We start from the raw sequence: 16,647 nt of genomic DNA, 5'->3' as shown, positions 1-16,647 counted from the left end.
ACGAGAAGATCATGGTTTACACATTCGTCATGTGTTAGACAATGCCAATCATTCATCACTATATAAGGATGTCTCTCTTCACAAGCTTCCCCAGTCACCTATACAAGATAGGCATTGGAGATTCTTTTATTTATTTGTGCGACATCAGGTGGTAATTTAAATAATATATTCTCTTTGTTTGCATAGTGTTGTGATCAGCAAGCAAGACTAAGTACACTGAAATCATTAGAACACCATTGTAATCACTGTATCAGAAAAATGCATGTACATTCACATGGAGGCTTCTGTACCATCACACAGACTATGCACGATCGTAGTGCCATTTCTATGCATTGCTTAGCTTTACCTTATGGAAGTCATTGCGTAACCTCGAGATAATGTTACAGTATCTCACCAGAGCAAATTACTGCCTGTTCCAATGATGTGTTATGACTTGTTTTTTAGCTATTTACAGAAACTTGTTTTAGTCATCAGCTGTACCAGTAAAGCAATACTGTGCTGTCTGTTAGGTACATACATCAAAAATAAATAAATAAATAGCATAGTGGTTGAGACTTTCACTGTTCATTACTAATCTTACTCTGTCACATAGATGAGTATATTACAAAATACACAGAAAAATCTCATCGCTTCCTCTACTCTCTCAACCAATTGCACATTATGATGGCAGGAAAGTCATACAAACACAGGTGATCAGTGTCCAAGGGCACCATATAGCTTCATTCAGAGACAAAGCAACATTTGTTCCATCTCAGTTAAGTTTTCCACATTAAAGTGATTATCATAAACATGTTCCACATAGTATTGCCATCATTTATCAAAGTCTAAACAACAATAATGATGACATGTCGATACCTACATATTCCTGAAATGCATTGCAAAGACGCGTCCCCATAACATAAAATGGTGAGGGTTTTCAGGATATATGTCTAGACAGTACACTGAAACATCTCTGCAGAAAGTCTGCATCCTGAATGCATAATTTAAAGGTTTTGTACAACCCAACCATGACCACTTCTCGCCAGTCAAGCACAATGTGTTATCACACCACTTTACAGCAGAGGTAAAACCGACTATGCACCTCTGCACAGAAGATCTTACAGCTATGGCAGACTGTCATCTTTAAAACTCAACTCCTAATTTGACTGATTCGTAACAGTAATGAAGCCAGATCTTGGATCAGTAATAATGTGAAACACACATAGTAAACACATTACACTCAGTTTTTTAAATAATTTTCTTTCTGCTGTGAAACAACATGTGCCATCTGCATTCCATTGAGATATGTCACTTTGACGTGGTCTTACACAATGGTATCTTACAACTCGCGAAGACTATTCTAACAAAATCTTCTTGCTGTAGATGCAAATGTAATGAAATTACGTGCATGCCTTGTACTTCATTTGTGCTACTGTCCCAGCTAAGAACTCATTAAACCTATGAGCTAGTGTGGGACCTGAATCCTTGCATTTCACAGGTAATGCTCTTATCAAATGATAATGCAGGTGTAACTTCTGATTCCAAAATATAATGCTCTCTTAGTTGAAAACATGCACAAGCAACTGCTGCAACTACAGAAACTAGTACTTATTTACGTTGACAAAGGTGTGAAATGTGTGCCGACTACATTGTAAAATTCTGCACTCACTGCTCACATCCAACTGGCAACATAAACTGTTGATATTCATTAGTGTTTGTGGAGAGACTGCTTCTGCACATTGTCTGCAAGCAGCTATACTCACACCAAGGAAGATGTTACAGGAACCATCAAAGCCAGCAGCATAAATACGTGCAATGCGTGGGTTTGCTCGGTCGGCAAGTATGCGACAAGCAAACCGCGAGATGGTGCTCTGCTCCATCTTGCTGTCACGTGTCTTCTCACCTGCCACAGTATCCATTACAACAAAGTCGATTGGTGACTCGGATGATCGCCCAATCTGCAAGGCATAATACAGTCCATCAGAATTTAATGGGCAAATGCAATAATTTTTGAAGGACAATGTTATTACGAGGTTTCACACACTCAGTCTGCAATCAATACAAAATTTCACCATTAGGTTTAACAGAGCGTACAGTGTTGTGGTGCTAAATGTTTCACTCAACATTTGTATGCTGCTTAAGTTCACACTGCTCAAACAGTACTGAGAAAGGAACTATTCAGTTAATAGTTTCAGTTATATTCATATCCAGAACCATACTTCTGTTGTGGGTAAGTAATTTATAACCAATAAGGTTTCTACTATCTTAAGATGGAACAAATCATTAAGATTCTCCAACACTTTTTCATAATATTACCACAAGTTTCACGGGCTGCAAATGTACTCTATTATTCACATATCCTATATTTATCAATTATTTATGTACACTGTTCCCGTTTAGGGAGTATTGTTCATTTGTACTAACACTTTCATCTGCTTGTGGATTATTTGGCAGTTTTCTGTATGGGAAAACTCTCCACAAAAAGAATATTTGATTTGTACTGTCTTCAGGGATGAGGGATGAAGTAGTGAAGGCAGCAGAGGATCAAGTAGGTAAAAAGACGAGGGCTAATAGAAATCCTTGGGTAACAGGAGAAATATTGAATTTAATTGATGAAAGGAGAAAATATAAAAATGCAGTAAATGAAGCAGGCAAAAAGGAATACAAACGTCTCAAAAATGAAATCGACAGGAAGTGCAAAATGGCTAAGCAGGGATGGCTAGAGGACAAATGTAAGGATGTAGAGGCTTGTCTCACTAGGGGTAAGATAGATACTGCCTACAGGAAAATTAAAGAGACCTTTGGAGAGAAGAGAACCACTTGTATGAATATCAAGAGCTCAGATGGCAACCCAGTTCTAAGCAAAGAAGGGAAGGCAGAAAGGTGGAAGGAGTATATAGAGGGTTTATACAAAGGCGATGTACTTGAGGACAATATTATGGAAATGGAAGAGGATGTAGATGAAGATGAAATGGGAGATATGATACCGCGTGAAGAGTTTGACAGAGCACTGAAAGACCTGAGTCGAAACAAGGCCCCGGGAGTAGACAACATTCCATTAGAACTACTGATGGCCTTGGGAGAGCCAGTCATGACAAAACTCTACCATCTGGTGAGCAAGATGTATGAGACAGGTGAAATACCCACAGACTTCAAGAAGAATATAATAATTCCAATCCCAAAGAAAGCAGGTGTTGACAGATGTGAAAATTACCGAACTATCAGTTTAATAAGTCACAGCTGCAAAATACTGACGCGAATTCTTTACAGACGAATGGAAAAACTAGTAGAAGCGGACCTCGGGGAAGATCAGTTTGGATTCCGTAGAAATGTTGGAACACGTAAGGCAATACTAACCTTACGACTTATCTTAGAAGAAAGATTAAGAAAAGGCAAACCTACGTTTCTAGCATTTGTGGACTTAGAGAAAGCTTTTGACAACGTTAACTGGAATACTCTCTTTCAAATTCTGAAGGTGGCAGGGGTAAAATACAGGGAGCGAAAGGCTATTTACAATTTGTACAGAAACCAGATGGCAGTTATAAGAGTCGAGGGACATGAAAGGGAAGCAGTGGTTGGGAAAGGAGTGAGACAGCGTTGTAGCCTCTCCCCGATGTTATTCAATCTGTATATTGAGCAAGCAGTAAAGGAAACAAAAGAAAAATTTGGAGTAGGTATTAAAATTCATGGAGAAGAAGTAAAAACTTTGAGGTTTGCCGATGACATTGTAATTCTGTCAGAGACAGCAAACGACTTGGAAGAGCAGTTGAACGGAATGGACAGTGTCTTGAAAGGAGGATATAAGATGAACATCAACAAAAGCAAAACGAGGATAATGGAATGTAGTCAAATTAAATCGGGTGATGCTGAGGGGATTAGATTAGGTAATGAGACACTTAAAGTAGTAAAGGAGTTTTGCTATTTAGGGAGTACAATAACGGATGATGGTCGATGTAGAGAGGATATAAAATGTAGACTGGCAATGGCAAGGAAATCGTTTCTGAAGAAGAGAAATTTGTTTACATCGAGTATAGATTTAAGTGTCAGGAAGTCATTTCTGAAAGTATTTGTATGGAGTGTAGCCATGTATGGAAGTGAAACATGGACAATAACCAGTTTGGACAAGAAGAGAATAGAAGCTTTCGAAATGTGGTGCTACAGAAGAATGCTGGAGATAAGGTGGGTAGATCACGTAACTATTGAGGAGGTATTGAATAGGATTGGGGAGAAGAGAAGTTTGTGGCACAACTTGACTAGAAGAAGGGATCGGTTGGTAGGACATGTTTTGAGGCATCAAGGGATCACAAATTTAGCATTGGAGGGCAGCGTGGAGGGTAAAAATCGTAGAGGGAGACCAAGAGATCAATACACTAAGCAGATTCAGAAGGATGTAGGTTGCAGTAGGTACTGGGAGATGAAGAAGCTTGCACAGGATAGAGTAGCATGGAGAGCTGCACCAAACCAGTCTCAGGACTGAAGACCACCACAACAACAACAACAACAACAACAACAAACAACTGTCTTCAGCTACATTATTCACTAAAGACAGCGTCCAGCAGTTACTTAACACATGTAAATAACATTCATAATATTTTAAGCACACATCACAGAGCTTGCTTTCACAGATTTAGATTTTTGAGCATGCCTACTTAAAAACCATATAATTAACAAAAGAAAATGGGAAGGAAGAGTAGGACTTTAGTATAATTACTAAACAGTACAGTATTTAGTATTCAAATTTCACTGACTTCATATCCAGTGATTACATTTCTGGCATGCACTCTTCTAGTTTTTAATTGTACAAAACTAGCTCAAGTCTGGGGCAGCAGAATTTCGGGCAGCATATTTCACAATCATGTTTCACAATACAAAAACTTCTTGGTACAAATCGTGGGTATTACATCCTTGCAATCATTAAGCCCCCCCCCCCCCCCCCCCCCCCCCCCCCCCCCCCCCCCCCCCCCCCCCCCCCCCATTCTCTAACAACTTCTGTTGCAACTCATTCTCTAACAACTTCTGTTATAACTCATTATGGTCTCACTGTTGCAACTCACCACTCACCCCTCTTACTTACAAGGCAGAGCTCAACTACCACAGATTTACTTATTGTGATGAAAACTCACCTGGAACATGTCTGTTTCTTCATCAGGCATGTATTCTACTATGACTGCTTGGTTTCTCGACAAGGTGTATGAGATTGAATGCTGCTTCGTATCGAGTATAGCCTGTAACACACACAAAATTTTAGTTTGAGTTCATTACTATCCATATTCATAATACAATTAAGATAAAGGATAAAAAATTGTAAGGGAAACCATAAAATTTCTCAAGCTCAGGTCAAAAGGTTTTGTGGAAGGTTAGATTTACGGGGCACCCAGTGCCAAATATTTATGTACACCATCTAGGTGTTGTGTGCATTAAGACAAACGTGCTGTCATACTGCTTCTCTGAGGAAGGCTTCCTAAGTAAGTGAGCATGCAAACTTGCATATCATTGCACAGAACTTGTCCCACAGACATTATGTGAAATTATTTCCACTCTGCTCATATCATACATAGTATCTGTAGAAGTCCTGTATGAAATCATTTACTACCTCATAGCCAATCAATGTATCATTGGGGAGCAGAAATAAATCTCTGACATTCTGCCAGATGATGTCGCAACACTTCTTGTTGTGCCAACAACGGTGTGATTCAAGACTGTAAATTTCTTTGAAACTCAAACATCGATGAAACATTTCATTGGTTCGAAACCAAACTCAACTTTTTGTGGAGCATATTGTAGAAATTTTAGAGAACCTAGACCATAACACTAAACCGAATTTTAGTTTTTTTTTCTTTCATTCAATTCCTAACGGAAAAAAAAAAAAAAAAAAAAAAAAAACCACAGAGGCAATGGCGAGCAGACAGCTGCCAAAATTCGACGATTTCCAGTTTACTGCCTTTGTATCAGCTACGAAGACACCAACATTGCACAAGCAACTATGGTAGTGAAAGATTACCACCCAAACTACTCAAATGGCCTGCATCGGAAGACAGTAATGAGCGTTATCGTCTCAATTTGTAGCACACGTAATAGTGGTACTCTTCTTCACTTCATAACAGTATTTTCGTACACATTCTACGCATTGAGTTCTTAGAGTGGCTCCTATTTTCCAATGCATTTGATGAGACAATCTTGATGAAACAAGACAGCGATCTGAAGAAATGATCGAACAGTGATAACTAGCTAAGAAGGTGAGGGTCTGCAAGACAAAAATGCGGGCACTGCAAGCGTAAAGAAAAAGATACTGAGCTCACATTTGCGCGGTAGAAGGCAACTGGATGGCGGCATGATCGACTCCCCACCATCTGAAAGCGAAATATTAAAAATACTTAGGCTGTTAACATAACACAGATAGTACATGCAATTGTACATTGCCTGCGTCGAATCGGTCACGTTTTTCGAAACCATCTGTCCTGAAAAGCATGTAGCATTTTTCTTTCTCGAAATAGCGTCACTAATTTTGATTGGTAGAAGTGCGAAATGTCAAGGTAATGTGCAGATTCTGAATATGCCGTGAACGATCAACTTGCAGCAGTAAGACCTAGTGTACGCTTTCGGTACCCAGCAAAACTTAAGAGTTTCCTTTAGTAAATCGTCTGCAAATCTCGCGAGGAGGGAGCCTTACGTAGGAATTTGATACTTCACTAACACTCAAAACATCGAAGAAGGACCGTCATATTGCTAGCACTCCGTCTTCAGGCCACAAGTGGCCCATCCACCGTCATATTGGTTTGACAATATTTTATTACCACACAAACTTCTTACTAGCATATTTTTTTATTTTTTCACTGCATATATTTTATGATGCAATTGCATAAACCAAACAACATGTAATGTAACTGACAATATTTTATCTACATTGTTTAATTGCTATACGAATGACCTCGTCGTTTCGAAAATCATCAAATGTTTTAGAATATGTAACTATTGTACTAGTCTAGCAGAACGGTAATAAATGTAGCGGAGACAGGGGGAGGAGGAGGAAGAGGAAGGAAATAGAACCGGTGAAACACTTTAAATCAGTAAGGCTTTAAGCAAAATGAAAGTCTTTTATGTTCCGAGGACCGTTTTAGAAATATTTTAACCCCATTACTGATTTTACTCCGATGAGAAACGTTAACCTACCTCTAGAAGCAAGTATCACACACAAAAACGGCTATTTTTCAGTTGGAACGGTCGACATTGGGGACGGAGTGATATTGTGGAGTGTGAATGGGTGTTTTTGCGTGTTTTCTTTTCGTGTCGATATTTTTCTCCCTTAAATGTCAGAAAAGTGTGAAAACCGGATGCGAACTAAAATAACGTAGAATACAAGCAATATACTTACAATACATTTAAATCGAGAAGTTCACACGCGGATTCGTGAGCAGTAACAAAAAAGACGAGAGTCCACAGAATCACTGCGTTTACACGAAACACGTCTTCCGAAAGACAAAAACCAAATTTGGGAGATCGTTTTTCGCTCTTGTGTTTAAGATGTTAAGGTCTGAAGCGGATTTGCTAGCCCAGTTAAATACGGTTTATGGTTTAGTCAGCACACTCGCAGGTGTAAACAGCTTCAGTCCAATATTTCTACTTACCCATCACTGTACAAATGGCCACTCCGTAAATATTAGCCTTTTTTTAACTAGATGTAACCTGATAGCCCAAGCACGTTTCAAAACCGATTGCGTTTACAAGGGGGCCAAAATCGATTGCGGAACTGGAAAACCAGCAACCAGAAGCTTATTTACAGAATCGATTTTGAAGTGTGTACTTCACCACCCGGGTGGTTTTACAAATGAATAATTTTACAGTCAAAAGACGACCACGATATCACTTACAAAATTCTAAATTACTGTTAACTCCAGCTACGAGATGTTTATCTTACTCTCTGATTACTCTGGAAGGTAACAAAAACGTTTCCAGGACACACTTTATCAGACTACCAGGTTCACTCATCAGGCATAAATGAAAAAGGTCATCTAGATTCTCATTTCGCAAAGCAAGAATACGGATTCCCGTGCCATATTTTCTCGTATTCGAAGTTGCTCCCATATCACGATGAACGCTATTGTTTGTTCCCGTATCGTAACAGGGACCTTGCAGTTATGATATTTCGGTGTTCTGTGCTCTTTACTACGAAACGAAAACAGATATTGAAGAATTTAAACCGCTCAAATAGATACCGAGGTGATGGACTGATCACTGTACAACGTGCCACGTGGCCCGGCAGTGAAACGAAGTCGTGCTACCGAAGTATCTGTTTTGAGTTTCACCCGCCACCCACTGTTTGTCGATTCGCTCTGCAGATGGCAGAGAGTTATACGCACTTGGAACTTACACAATATGTATCTTGTAAAACAGTGAGGCAGTGCAAGTTTAAAGCCCATTTTCACAGTGAAGACTACGGGGAACTTACAAAAAAGAAACTAAAAAAAAAACAATAACGCAAAATATGGAAAGCAGCATGTATTACTAAGTAAACAAGTACGCATACCCACCGAAACATGTATGGGTAAAGAAGAATAAAATCTGTTTGCTCAAGGCGGAACCTATCCACAAAGAAGTCAAAGAACTCGAAACCAGTGGTGTTTTAAGTTCAACGAAATATGCAGAGTGAATGCGAACTCTGCCAACTGAATTTCGGAGGTTCTTCACGGATATTTTATGAGTAACCTAGCATAAGCGACCCGGGGTTTCTGGTGCCTCGTCGGGGTAATTGCATTTCGTTTTTATTTATTATCCATATTTACCTCTGATTTGCATTGCACTGAAAATATCCGCGTAACAGTGGAAACACTGGTAATATGCGCTGTGTCCCTTAATTTCGAAACAAACATGTTGCTTTCATTCACGATCTTTACTATTGATGACAATAATTGCCCAGTTTATTTTTCGTTCTCAAGTTTTTCGCTGTCGTGTAAACACGAGAGCGAAGAGGATTTGCTAGACCAGTCAAGTATGATGTCTGGAAATCGAATGTTCCAGTTTCTGATATAGTCTGCAGTAGGCCTAAAGTCTTAGAACCACAAATTCGACACAGTCAACTGGTCATTGACGGCATCGATCCGCTCGTGTGTAAATGAGCGGCCAGCCACGTAGCAAGCACGTGAAGCGCATCCACGGCATGTACTTAGGTCAGAAAGCTGCTCGTGTAAAATGGGCTTTAGGGTGGTCGCATTACTCTGTTTTGTGTTCCACGTTTCAGTGACAGAATATTACAGGATTTTTCACTAATGCGACAGTATTTTCACAGAAACAAAGGTAATTGGGGTAACAAACCAAATACGAAGGGCTTCAATAAGTAATGCAACACTATTTTTTTCTCAAAACATGTTGGGTTTTATTCGGGATTCCAGTTGACCATATTAGTTTTCGCTCTTCTGGCTACCACATTTTTCAATATAATCTCTGTTCAATGCGACAGCCTTATGCCACCTTACTGGGAGCGCCTGCATGCCGTATGGTACCACCCGACTGGTCGACGTTGGCACCAACATCGCGCAGCATCAATAACCTCCCCGTCATCCGTGTACTGCTTTCGCGGAGCGCATCCTTCATTGGACCAAAGAGATGGAAGTTGGAAAGTGCTTAATCCGGGCTGTAGGATGGATTAGGAAGAACAGTCCAACGGAATGTTCTTAGGTCCGCTCGGGTGCGCAGGCATGAGCGGCCTTTCGCTGTCATGGAGCAGCAGAAGTTTGTTTGCATTTTGGTGGCGACTAAGTCAGTTTTCTTAAGGTAGCACAATACACTTCAGAGTTGATCGTCGCACCATGAGGGAGGGCCTCAAACAGAACAACCCCTTCAGCGTCCCAGAAGATCATCGCCACGACTTTACGAGCTGAGGGTGTGGCACTGTACTTTTTCTTCGGAGGAGAGGTGGTGTGGCGCCACTCGAAGAACTGCCGTTTTGTTTTCGGTTCGAAGTGATGACTCCATGTTTCATTGTCTGTGTCTACGTTCGACAAAAAGTTGTCACGATCAGCCTCATTGCGCGCGAGCAACTCCAAATAGATGGTCCTTCGTTGCTCTTTATGGTCTTCTGTTAAGCGGAGAGGAGCCCAGCTAGCACACAGCTTTGAGTGCCCACAACTGGTCGACGACTGTGTCAGTACTACCAACAGAGACGCCCAGTTGAGCAGCGGGGTGTTTGCCTATCACCTTGACTGAAAGTGTCCGCACGTTCCAACATTGCAAGAGTCACAGACGTTAGCGGCCGGCCGGCACTCGAGAGCGCGGACAGGTTTGCGCGACCTTGTTCCGATGATGACAGACGCCTCGCGTAACAACTCACCGTACTTTTGTTCACCGTGCCTATGAATATCTGCGATGCTCTGGTTGTCCGTCAAAATAAACGGAGTGACAGCTCTCTGCTTGAAACACACTTCTGTTAGAGATGCCATTGTGAAGGCTACATTTAAAGCCGTCACTGAGTGGTACTTCATAAAACCATATTGTCTGAAGTGAGAATATTCCACGATGTTCTACAACTAATTCCTCAGTTTTTCAACAGAAATTGGCTGTGGGGGGAAAAAAAGTGTTGCATTACTTATTGAACGTACCTTGTAAACTACCGGGTGGTTATCGTTTAAGTATAGCCATTCACAGGGGTCCAACGAGGCTGCTAATGTATGGCAGTGAAACTTCGTAGATATTCTAATGCTTTAATGCGGAACCAATTTATGCCGGAAAAAAATTAGTTCCTATTTTGGCCACCAGTTGCAATTCAGTCGTTTGAATACTAGAAAGACGTACAGAAATATTTCCGTATGCAATAGATTAGAAACGGAAAGTGGGCATAAGAGGTCAAACAAGCGAGTAAGGCATGCTGTTGATTTTATTAGAAACCACCGGTTACACAATTTGTTCAATATGAGCACAGGACACGTCGACGAGATGCTGTACAGAGTTAGATTTGCACCTCGCAGGCAAAACTTGATTATTTTTTTTTTCAGCGCGAATCCGTTCTTCATTAACACATTAGCACTACTTCCATGTTTCGCTGCCACATGGTTATTCCACCCCACGCTGGATCTGCACTTTATAACCACTCAGTATAACTACGTTACTACTCTATAACGAACCACCGGAAACCACCCGTCCCTCATACCAAAACACTCAGGAAATATCTCCGAACAACTTCCGAAATTTTGTCGGTGGCCTTTAAGTTTAACGTGTACTCCGTCGAAAACATTCTACTGTTCCTATCAGAGCTACAACATATAGAGGTCTAATTAGATTTCTCAGACCAAATACCATGCGAAGCTAACATTTTCCACAACCTTGAGTGCGGATGCACGTTTACGCTCTACCTCCAGTGGGAATCTAAAATTAGCGAGCATGAAGACATGGACGGAGACTGCAGATGTGTGCGCTAGATAGGAGTGTGAGTCGACCCGGGAGCGTGCAGAGATAGTCCGCTCATTTGCCATAAACAATGTCCGGGTGGCGAAGTGGTTAACGCAACTGCTCACTACGCTGGAGATCCCGGGTTCGAGTCGCGGTCTGGTACACATTTTCACTCGTGATTCCTCATAAAGTCCATATGCAGCTGCTGTCATTAGTTCCTTCCCTTTTCTTTCTCCCCCATCCACCCTTCAATTTACGTAATATTTATCACAAACCGGATTTCCACGTGGTTTCTTTTTTTTCCGAAATGTCCTAAAGAACAGACATCACTCATTCATATAATTTCCCGTAGTGTTTATGGTTCTGCTTCGCAATAGTGGAGACACTGTGCACTTATCCATTGTTCTACTGGAAAATCGAGGTGCGTACGCTTACGACGTACGTGTCGCCTATAATTTTAAGTCCGTTCCCACGGGGCGTGGAAACGACTGCGCTGCCGTGCTAGCTTTCGTGCATTTGCGAGCTTCACTCCGAACAGTCGTGGGTAGTTCGCTCCAACTAAACTATCTACGAAGACGTGACTCACTTGATCCTGGTAAGCTGCTCGTGAAAGAGCTCTCACAGATTCTATTACTTTATTAAGGTCACCTAATTTAGTGCAGAGAATGGAATTGGCGGTGGAACCGAAAGAAAAACTGAAGAAAAGTTGATGATGAATTATGAAGTGGATTCTAGATAGGAAATCAGTCTCATATAATTTGATTGACATGGAACTCTGTGAAAAGCACCTAGTTGATTTCAAGAACTTACCAAGTGCACGCTTGCGAGGGTGTATATACGACAATTTGATAATTTATGGGAAGTATCTCACCATTGATTTCCACATAAAGCACTGACATGAGACAGATAATAACGACATAAAACTCCACGTCATTTTACACTATTCAGCCTTTGAAGTCATAGGATTTGTCAGCACGCTTCTTTCATATGGTACAGGTTTAAAGCTCTCCAGCCTCGTGCACATTGCTTGCAGTTTTGTCAATACTGTCAGTTACAAAACAACAACCAGCGTAATGTATTGCTCCCACGTAACGATGAATGCCTTCCACGGAAGGCGACAAGTCGTCTGCCTTTCTGCCCCTTAGTGAAGAACCGGTTCCTGGAAATGTAGGAATACTTCTCACGGCCTTGATAAAGCCCTGCACGCCGTAATCTGACGCTGAAGAATCGATGGTGTGTGGTGTGAGTTGGTTCCCACGATGGCGGGGAGCACACGCGCCAAGCCGTGCGGGAGTGCGAAATGTGGCGCGCGCATTGATCGGCCCGCGAGCCCCTGCGCCAGTGACCCACATACCACGCAAAACAAAACTGCCTGTCGTGCGCCAAAAGCAGCTTTGTAGCCTTTTCGTGGCTGATGGGACACACTTGTTCCACTAAAATAATAATCAGTTTCGAGCATTGGGACGACTGTCCTGTATGTCTCGTGCTGCCATCTAGCGAAAAGTTTTCGTCGCAACTTAGAAATGTCAGGAACTATAGGGTGGATACATACATTGCTGTGATCTATCAAATGGCGCGCCGTAAGTTTACAGCCCGTGCGGTGCGTCCTCTTTCTACAAAAGCAGATCGAAATTACCATCTTCTCCGTTCCAATAACGTCTGAAGTTTGTAATTTTGTTCCTTTATACATTTTATACTGTTCTCAATAATGACTGAACTCAGCAAATCTGCTCATTTATACGTAATTTATAGTTAGCGAAACCATTAAGTCCCAGAAAACTGCACAGAATAAAAAAAAGAAAGAAAACATTGATCTGTGATACATCAAAGCTGTCTTTATACTTTAAGTTGAAAATCTGTGTGCATTAGTTTATGTTTTTCATTTTCATGAGAATAAATGTGCTTTTGGTATCGATTTTTTATCCTTTTTCTGTTATTTAGTATCCGGATTACAGTATCTCTACAAACAAAAATTTCCAAAATACCTAAAAAAAATTTGTTCACGAAGGTGTAATACTGATCCCGAAGGAACACAGTTCTGAAGTATGTGTAAAATCTGGTTTAAACACGGTGGGTTTAAGCCATTGCACAAAATGCGCTATCGTGATGACGCAACTGAAACTTACGTGAAGTCATTCCCACTTCTTAATACACATGGTGAGTCGCATAAGGCGTAGTACCTCTTATTTCGTGAAGGTTTAAAATATCGAAATGAAATCTTCCACAAATAGATAGTATGCTGAGACGCACGTAAATTTGTTGCATGTTCACTCGTCTTAATCACTGTTTCTCAGGGTGGAAGGTAGGGATCGGGATATATTCCGATTTCTCGCGCGAAACTGCCAATGATGTCTTCTGTGACTTCACGGGAGAGACAGGACTGCGTATTGGACATTGCTTTCGTGTGCAATTATTATTGTTGTGATTCCTGTTGTACACTTTTATAGCGAATAATGAATTGCCGGTAATATGAAAAAGGGCAGGTGTAACTGTGCTGTCTGTCATTGCAACCAGGTGATGTTACGTTTCGCAGTTTTGCGAAAATACTGAATGTATTCCGGATTCACACTCATTACTCACAAATAAATAAAAATAATGATGCCAGGAAACAACTAGTAACAAAGTTATGGCTAACAGCAGCGTCACGTTTAGGACGAGTATGAAATGAAACAAGACTGCTCCTAACGGCGTGCAGGTTATTTTTAATAAAAATGGTTCAAATGGCTCTGAGCACTAAGGGACTTAACATCTGAGGTCATCAGTCCCCTAGCACTTAGAACTACTTAAACCTAACTAACCTAAGGACATCACACATATCCATGCCCGAGGCAGGATTCGAACCTGCGACTGTAGCGGTCGCGCGGTTCCAGACTGAAGCGCCTAGAACCGCTCGGCCACACAGGCTGGCGCAGGTTATTTTATCATTGCATTTCACATCAAGGCAGGTTATATGTTCACTTAGAATAGGAAACTATGTTATTTGAAGTTCTGCCTTCAGCCTACGTTGAAACTACAGCAGAAGTAGAGATAGGTGAGTTGTCTTTTGTCCTCAGCAACGGTAGCACCATCAGAATAAGGAAAAGCGTTCGCATTTCCTGGGAGCGGTTAAGCAGCATCAAGTTTTTCACTTTACACGTTGTGGAATGCAGCAAGACCTTTAACTCTGGAAAAATAATTCCTTATTCTGTTTTGGTTCAACCAGTAGTCAATATGTAAGGCACCCTCGCATTTCTTATATTGCTTCAGAGACCAATGACTGTTCACGGTTGTCACAAAATTCCTTTCTAAAATGCTGAAGGTCTTATCCTTCTTCCTGCAGTCATAACCGAACAAAGTTCCAAAATCTTCAAATATTCTCCCGGTTTTTAACGTTGAGGCCGTATCCGCAATTCCAAGAAAATAATCTCATTCTCCGGGAATCTCTAGTTTAACACGTATCGTTCATAGGTTCCATGACTTCTTTAACACGTACATCACTGTTTGCGAAGAGCGCCGGATTGTCTTCAATTGCAACAACATTTAAAGTTCGCTACGTTATCAACAAAAAAATTGTCAGCCTGCTGCAAAAGAAGTAGCGCATCATGATGGAATTACTATGATTCCCAAATAAGGTTCACATCTCCACCTCCTGAACGTTTCAGTACACTGGTAGAGTCGTAGTATATTTTCGCAAACATCATTTAAAACAACATCGCAGTTATTTAATAATAATCACAACATATCTGATGCCAAACTACAAACTATACACCAAGTTTTTAACTCCCCACTCACAAGATTTCTTCAATGTTACTCACGCTGATTTGATGATTATTATAAACGGTAGACATATGCAGTTGCGAGAGACTTTAAAGCTACATGTTCAATTTTCTGCTAATTTGAGCTATCTGTTAATGTACAGAGCTTCCAGCTTGACTAATCAGAACAATAGTTGTTTCAAAATGCATCAGAGCTGAAATGTACAGTCGTCTGTGATTAGTATGAGAAACATACAGAGGAACAGCATCAGTTACTGCTTAGTGCCGTGTTCCACGAACTTACTTAGACCATTGTCCATGAGCACCATCAGATATTAGCTACTCCTCTCCCCGTCCAACCTCCACCACCATTTAAGAAATGTTTGAACACTTATTTTTGAAATGATGAAAGATGAATGTTGAGACACGAATGTTATTTATTTTTTATGTTTTATTAAGCCACGAACTAACGAGTCAACGAGACAGTTAGTACTGTCTATGTCTAAGAACCTTTCTTATATTTGAGTTGGCCGTCAGTGCACCTAATAAATCGTGCCCCAAATCCATTCAGTTTCTTGTTTTTATTTTCACTGCTACCACAGCCAAAAATTTACTTTCACATTCCACAGCAATTCCCGGTGCACTGAGAGAGCAAGGTACAACTCCTCCGCACATATAAAAAGCCAACTATTCGTAGTGATCGTAGACACTTTTAACAAAACTTGCTTCCCCTAAAGAACTACTCTCTCTAGCGGAACTTACTTCGCCTGCATCCGGCACCACCATTTCAAACTAACAAAGTTAAAATGCGTGCACCATACTTTGTTTGTTAATCACTTGACTGTTTGCTTCCTTACTTCTGGAGTAGCACAAATTGGAGGACTTTAGGCTGTTAATGTTTTGTGTCTGAACACAATAATAATATAAATAATAATAAATAATATGTACAGCACTACAAAACCCTTACGTAGTTACTTTTATAATATGCTGCTAATTAGTTCATTTATCTGTTTCTAAGTGGTTGATGATGAAATTTTTGGTCTACTGCAATAACTACCTACTACATGGAGTACACATTTGCACGAGACACTTAACGTTTGTTACGTATGTGTCTCACTTTTACAATTATCGATGAATGGTACAAAGCACAAAGTGTGTGTGTAGGGGGTGGACCAAGTGAAGAACCTGTAACCTCCAGGGACCACCGGCTTAGCGCAACGGAGAACTGAATGAATTCTGAAGCACTGCTGTCTACCCTACGATGTAAGCGGGTGTTCGCCAATGGTCGCATACTAGCAGTGAGTGACCTACTTGTTTAAAGTCTACTTACCTTGCTTCCTCTCAATCAAGATATTGAAGTAGGGCCTACGTATGTTTTTGCTTAAATGGAACAACGTACTTTATTGGCAATTGAAAGCACTTGAAAAAAGGAGTACAATGTTATGGCACTTCCTAATGTTGGTGTTTTAACACTTCGTAAAAATATAAGGAAAATGTGTATAAATTGGAAAGCAGGGCACTCAGAACTGGTTAATATACGGTAAACACCGTCAAC

General features: G+C 40.8%; 1 protein-coding gene across 4 annotated transcripts in view; it reads right to left on the bottom strand.

The window, feature by feature from the left end:
• The window catches only part of LOC124612940 (protein pellino), a 440,385-nt gene that overhangs the window by 66,088 nt on the left and 357,650 nt on the right, over positions 1 to 16,647 (bottom strand). For 3 of the 4 annotated variants that reach the window (XM_047141442.1, XM_047141441.1, XM_047141443.1), the window contains exons 4-5: positions 5,103 to 5,204; positions 1,743 to 1,937 (exon numbers count right to left, since the gene is read on the bottom strand). In XM_047141442.1, the coding sequence (XP_046997398.1) occupies positions 1,743 to 1,937; positions 5,103 to 5,204 (297 nt within the window). Of the gene's footprint in view, positions 1 to 1,742; positions 1,938 to 5,102; positions 5,205 to 6,278; positions 6,345 to 16,647 lie in introns of those variants that run through there. The other variant, XM_047141444.1, reaches the window with a different exon arrangement.

This window comes from Schistocerca americana, chromosome 4 (assembly GCF_021461395.2).
Source record: "Schistocerca americana isolate TAMUIC-IGC-003095 chromosome 4, iqSchAmer2.1, whole genome shotgun sequence".
Taxonomy (NCBI): Eukaryota; Metazoa; Arthropoda; class Insecta; order Orthoptera; family Acrididae; genus Schistocerca; species Schistocerca americana.
The sequence above is the reverse complement of the archived record's forward strand: the minus strand, read 5'-3'. Positions and strand labels throughout refer to the sequence as shown.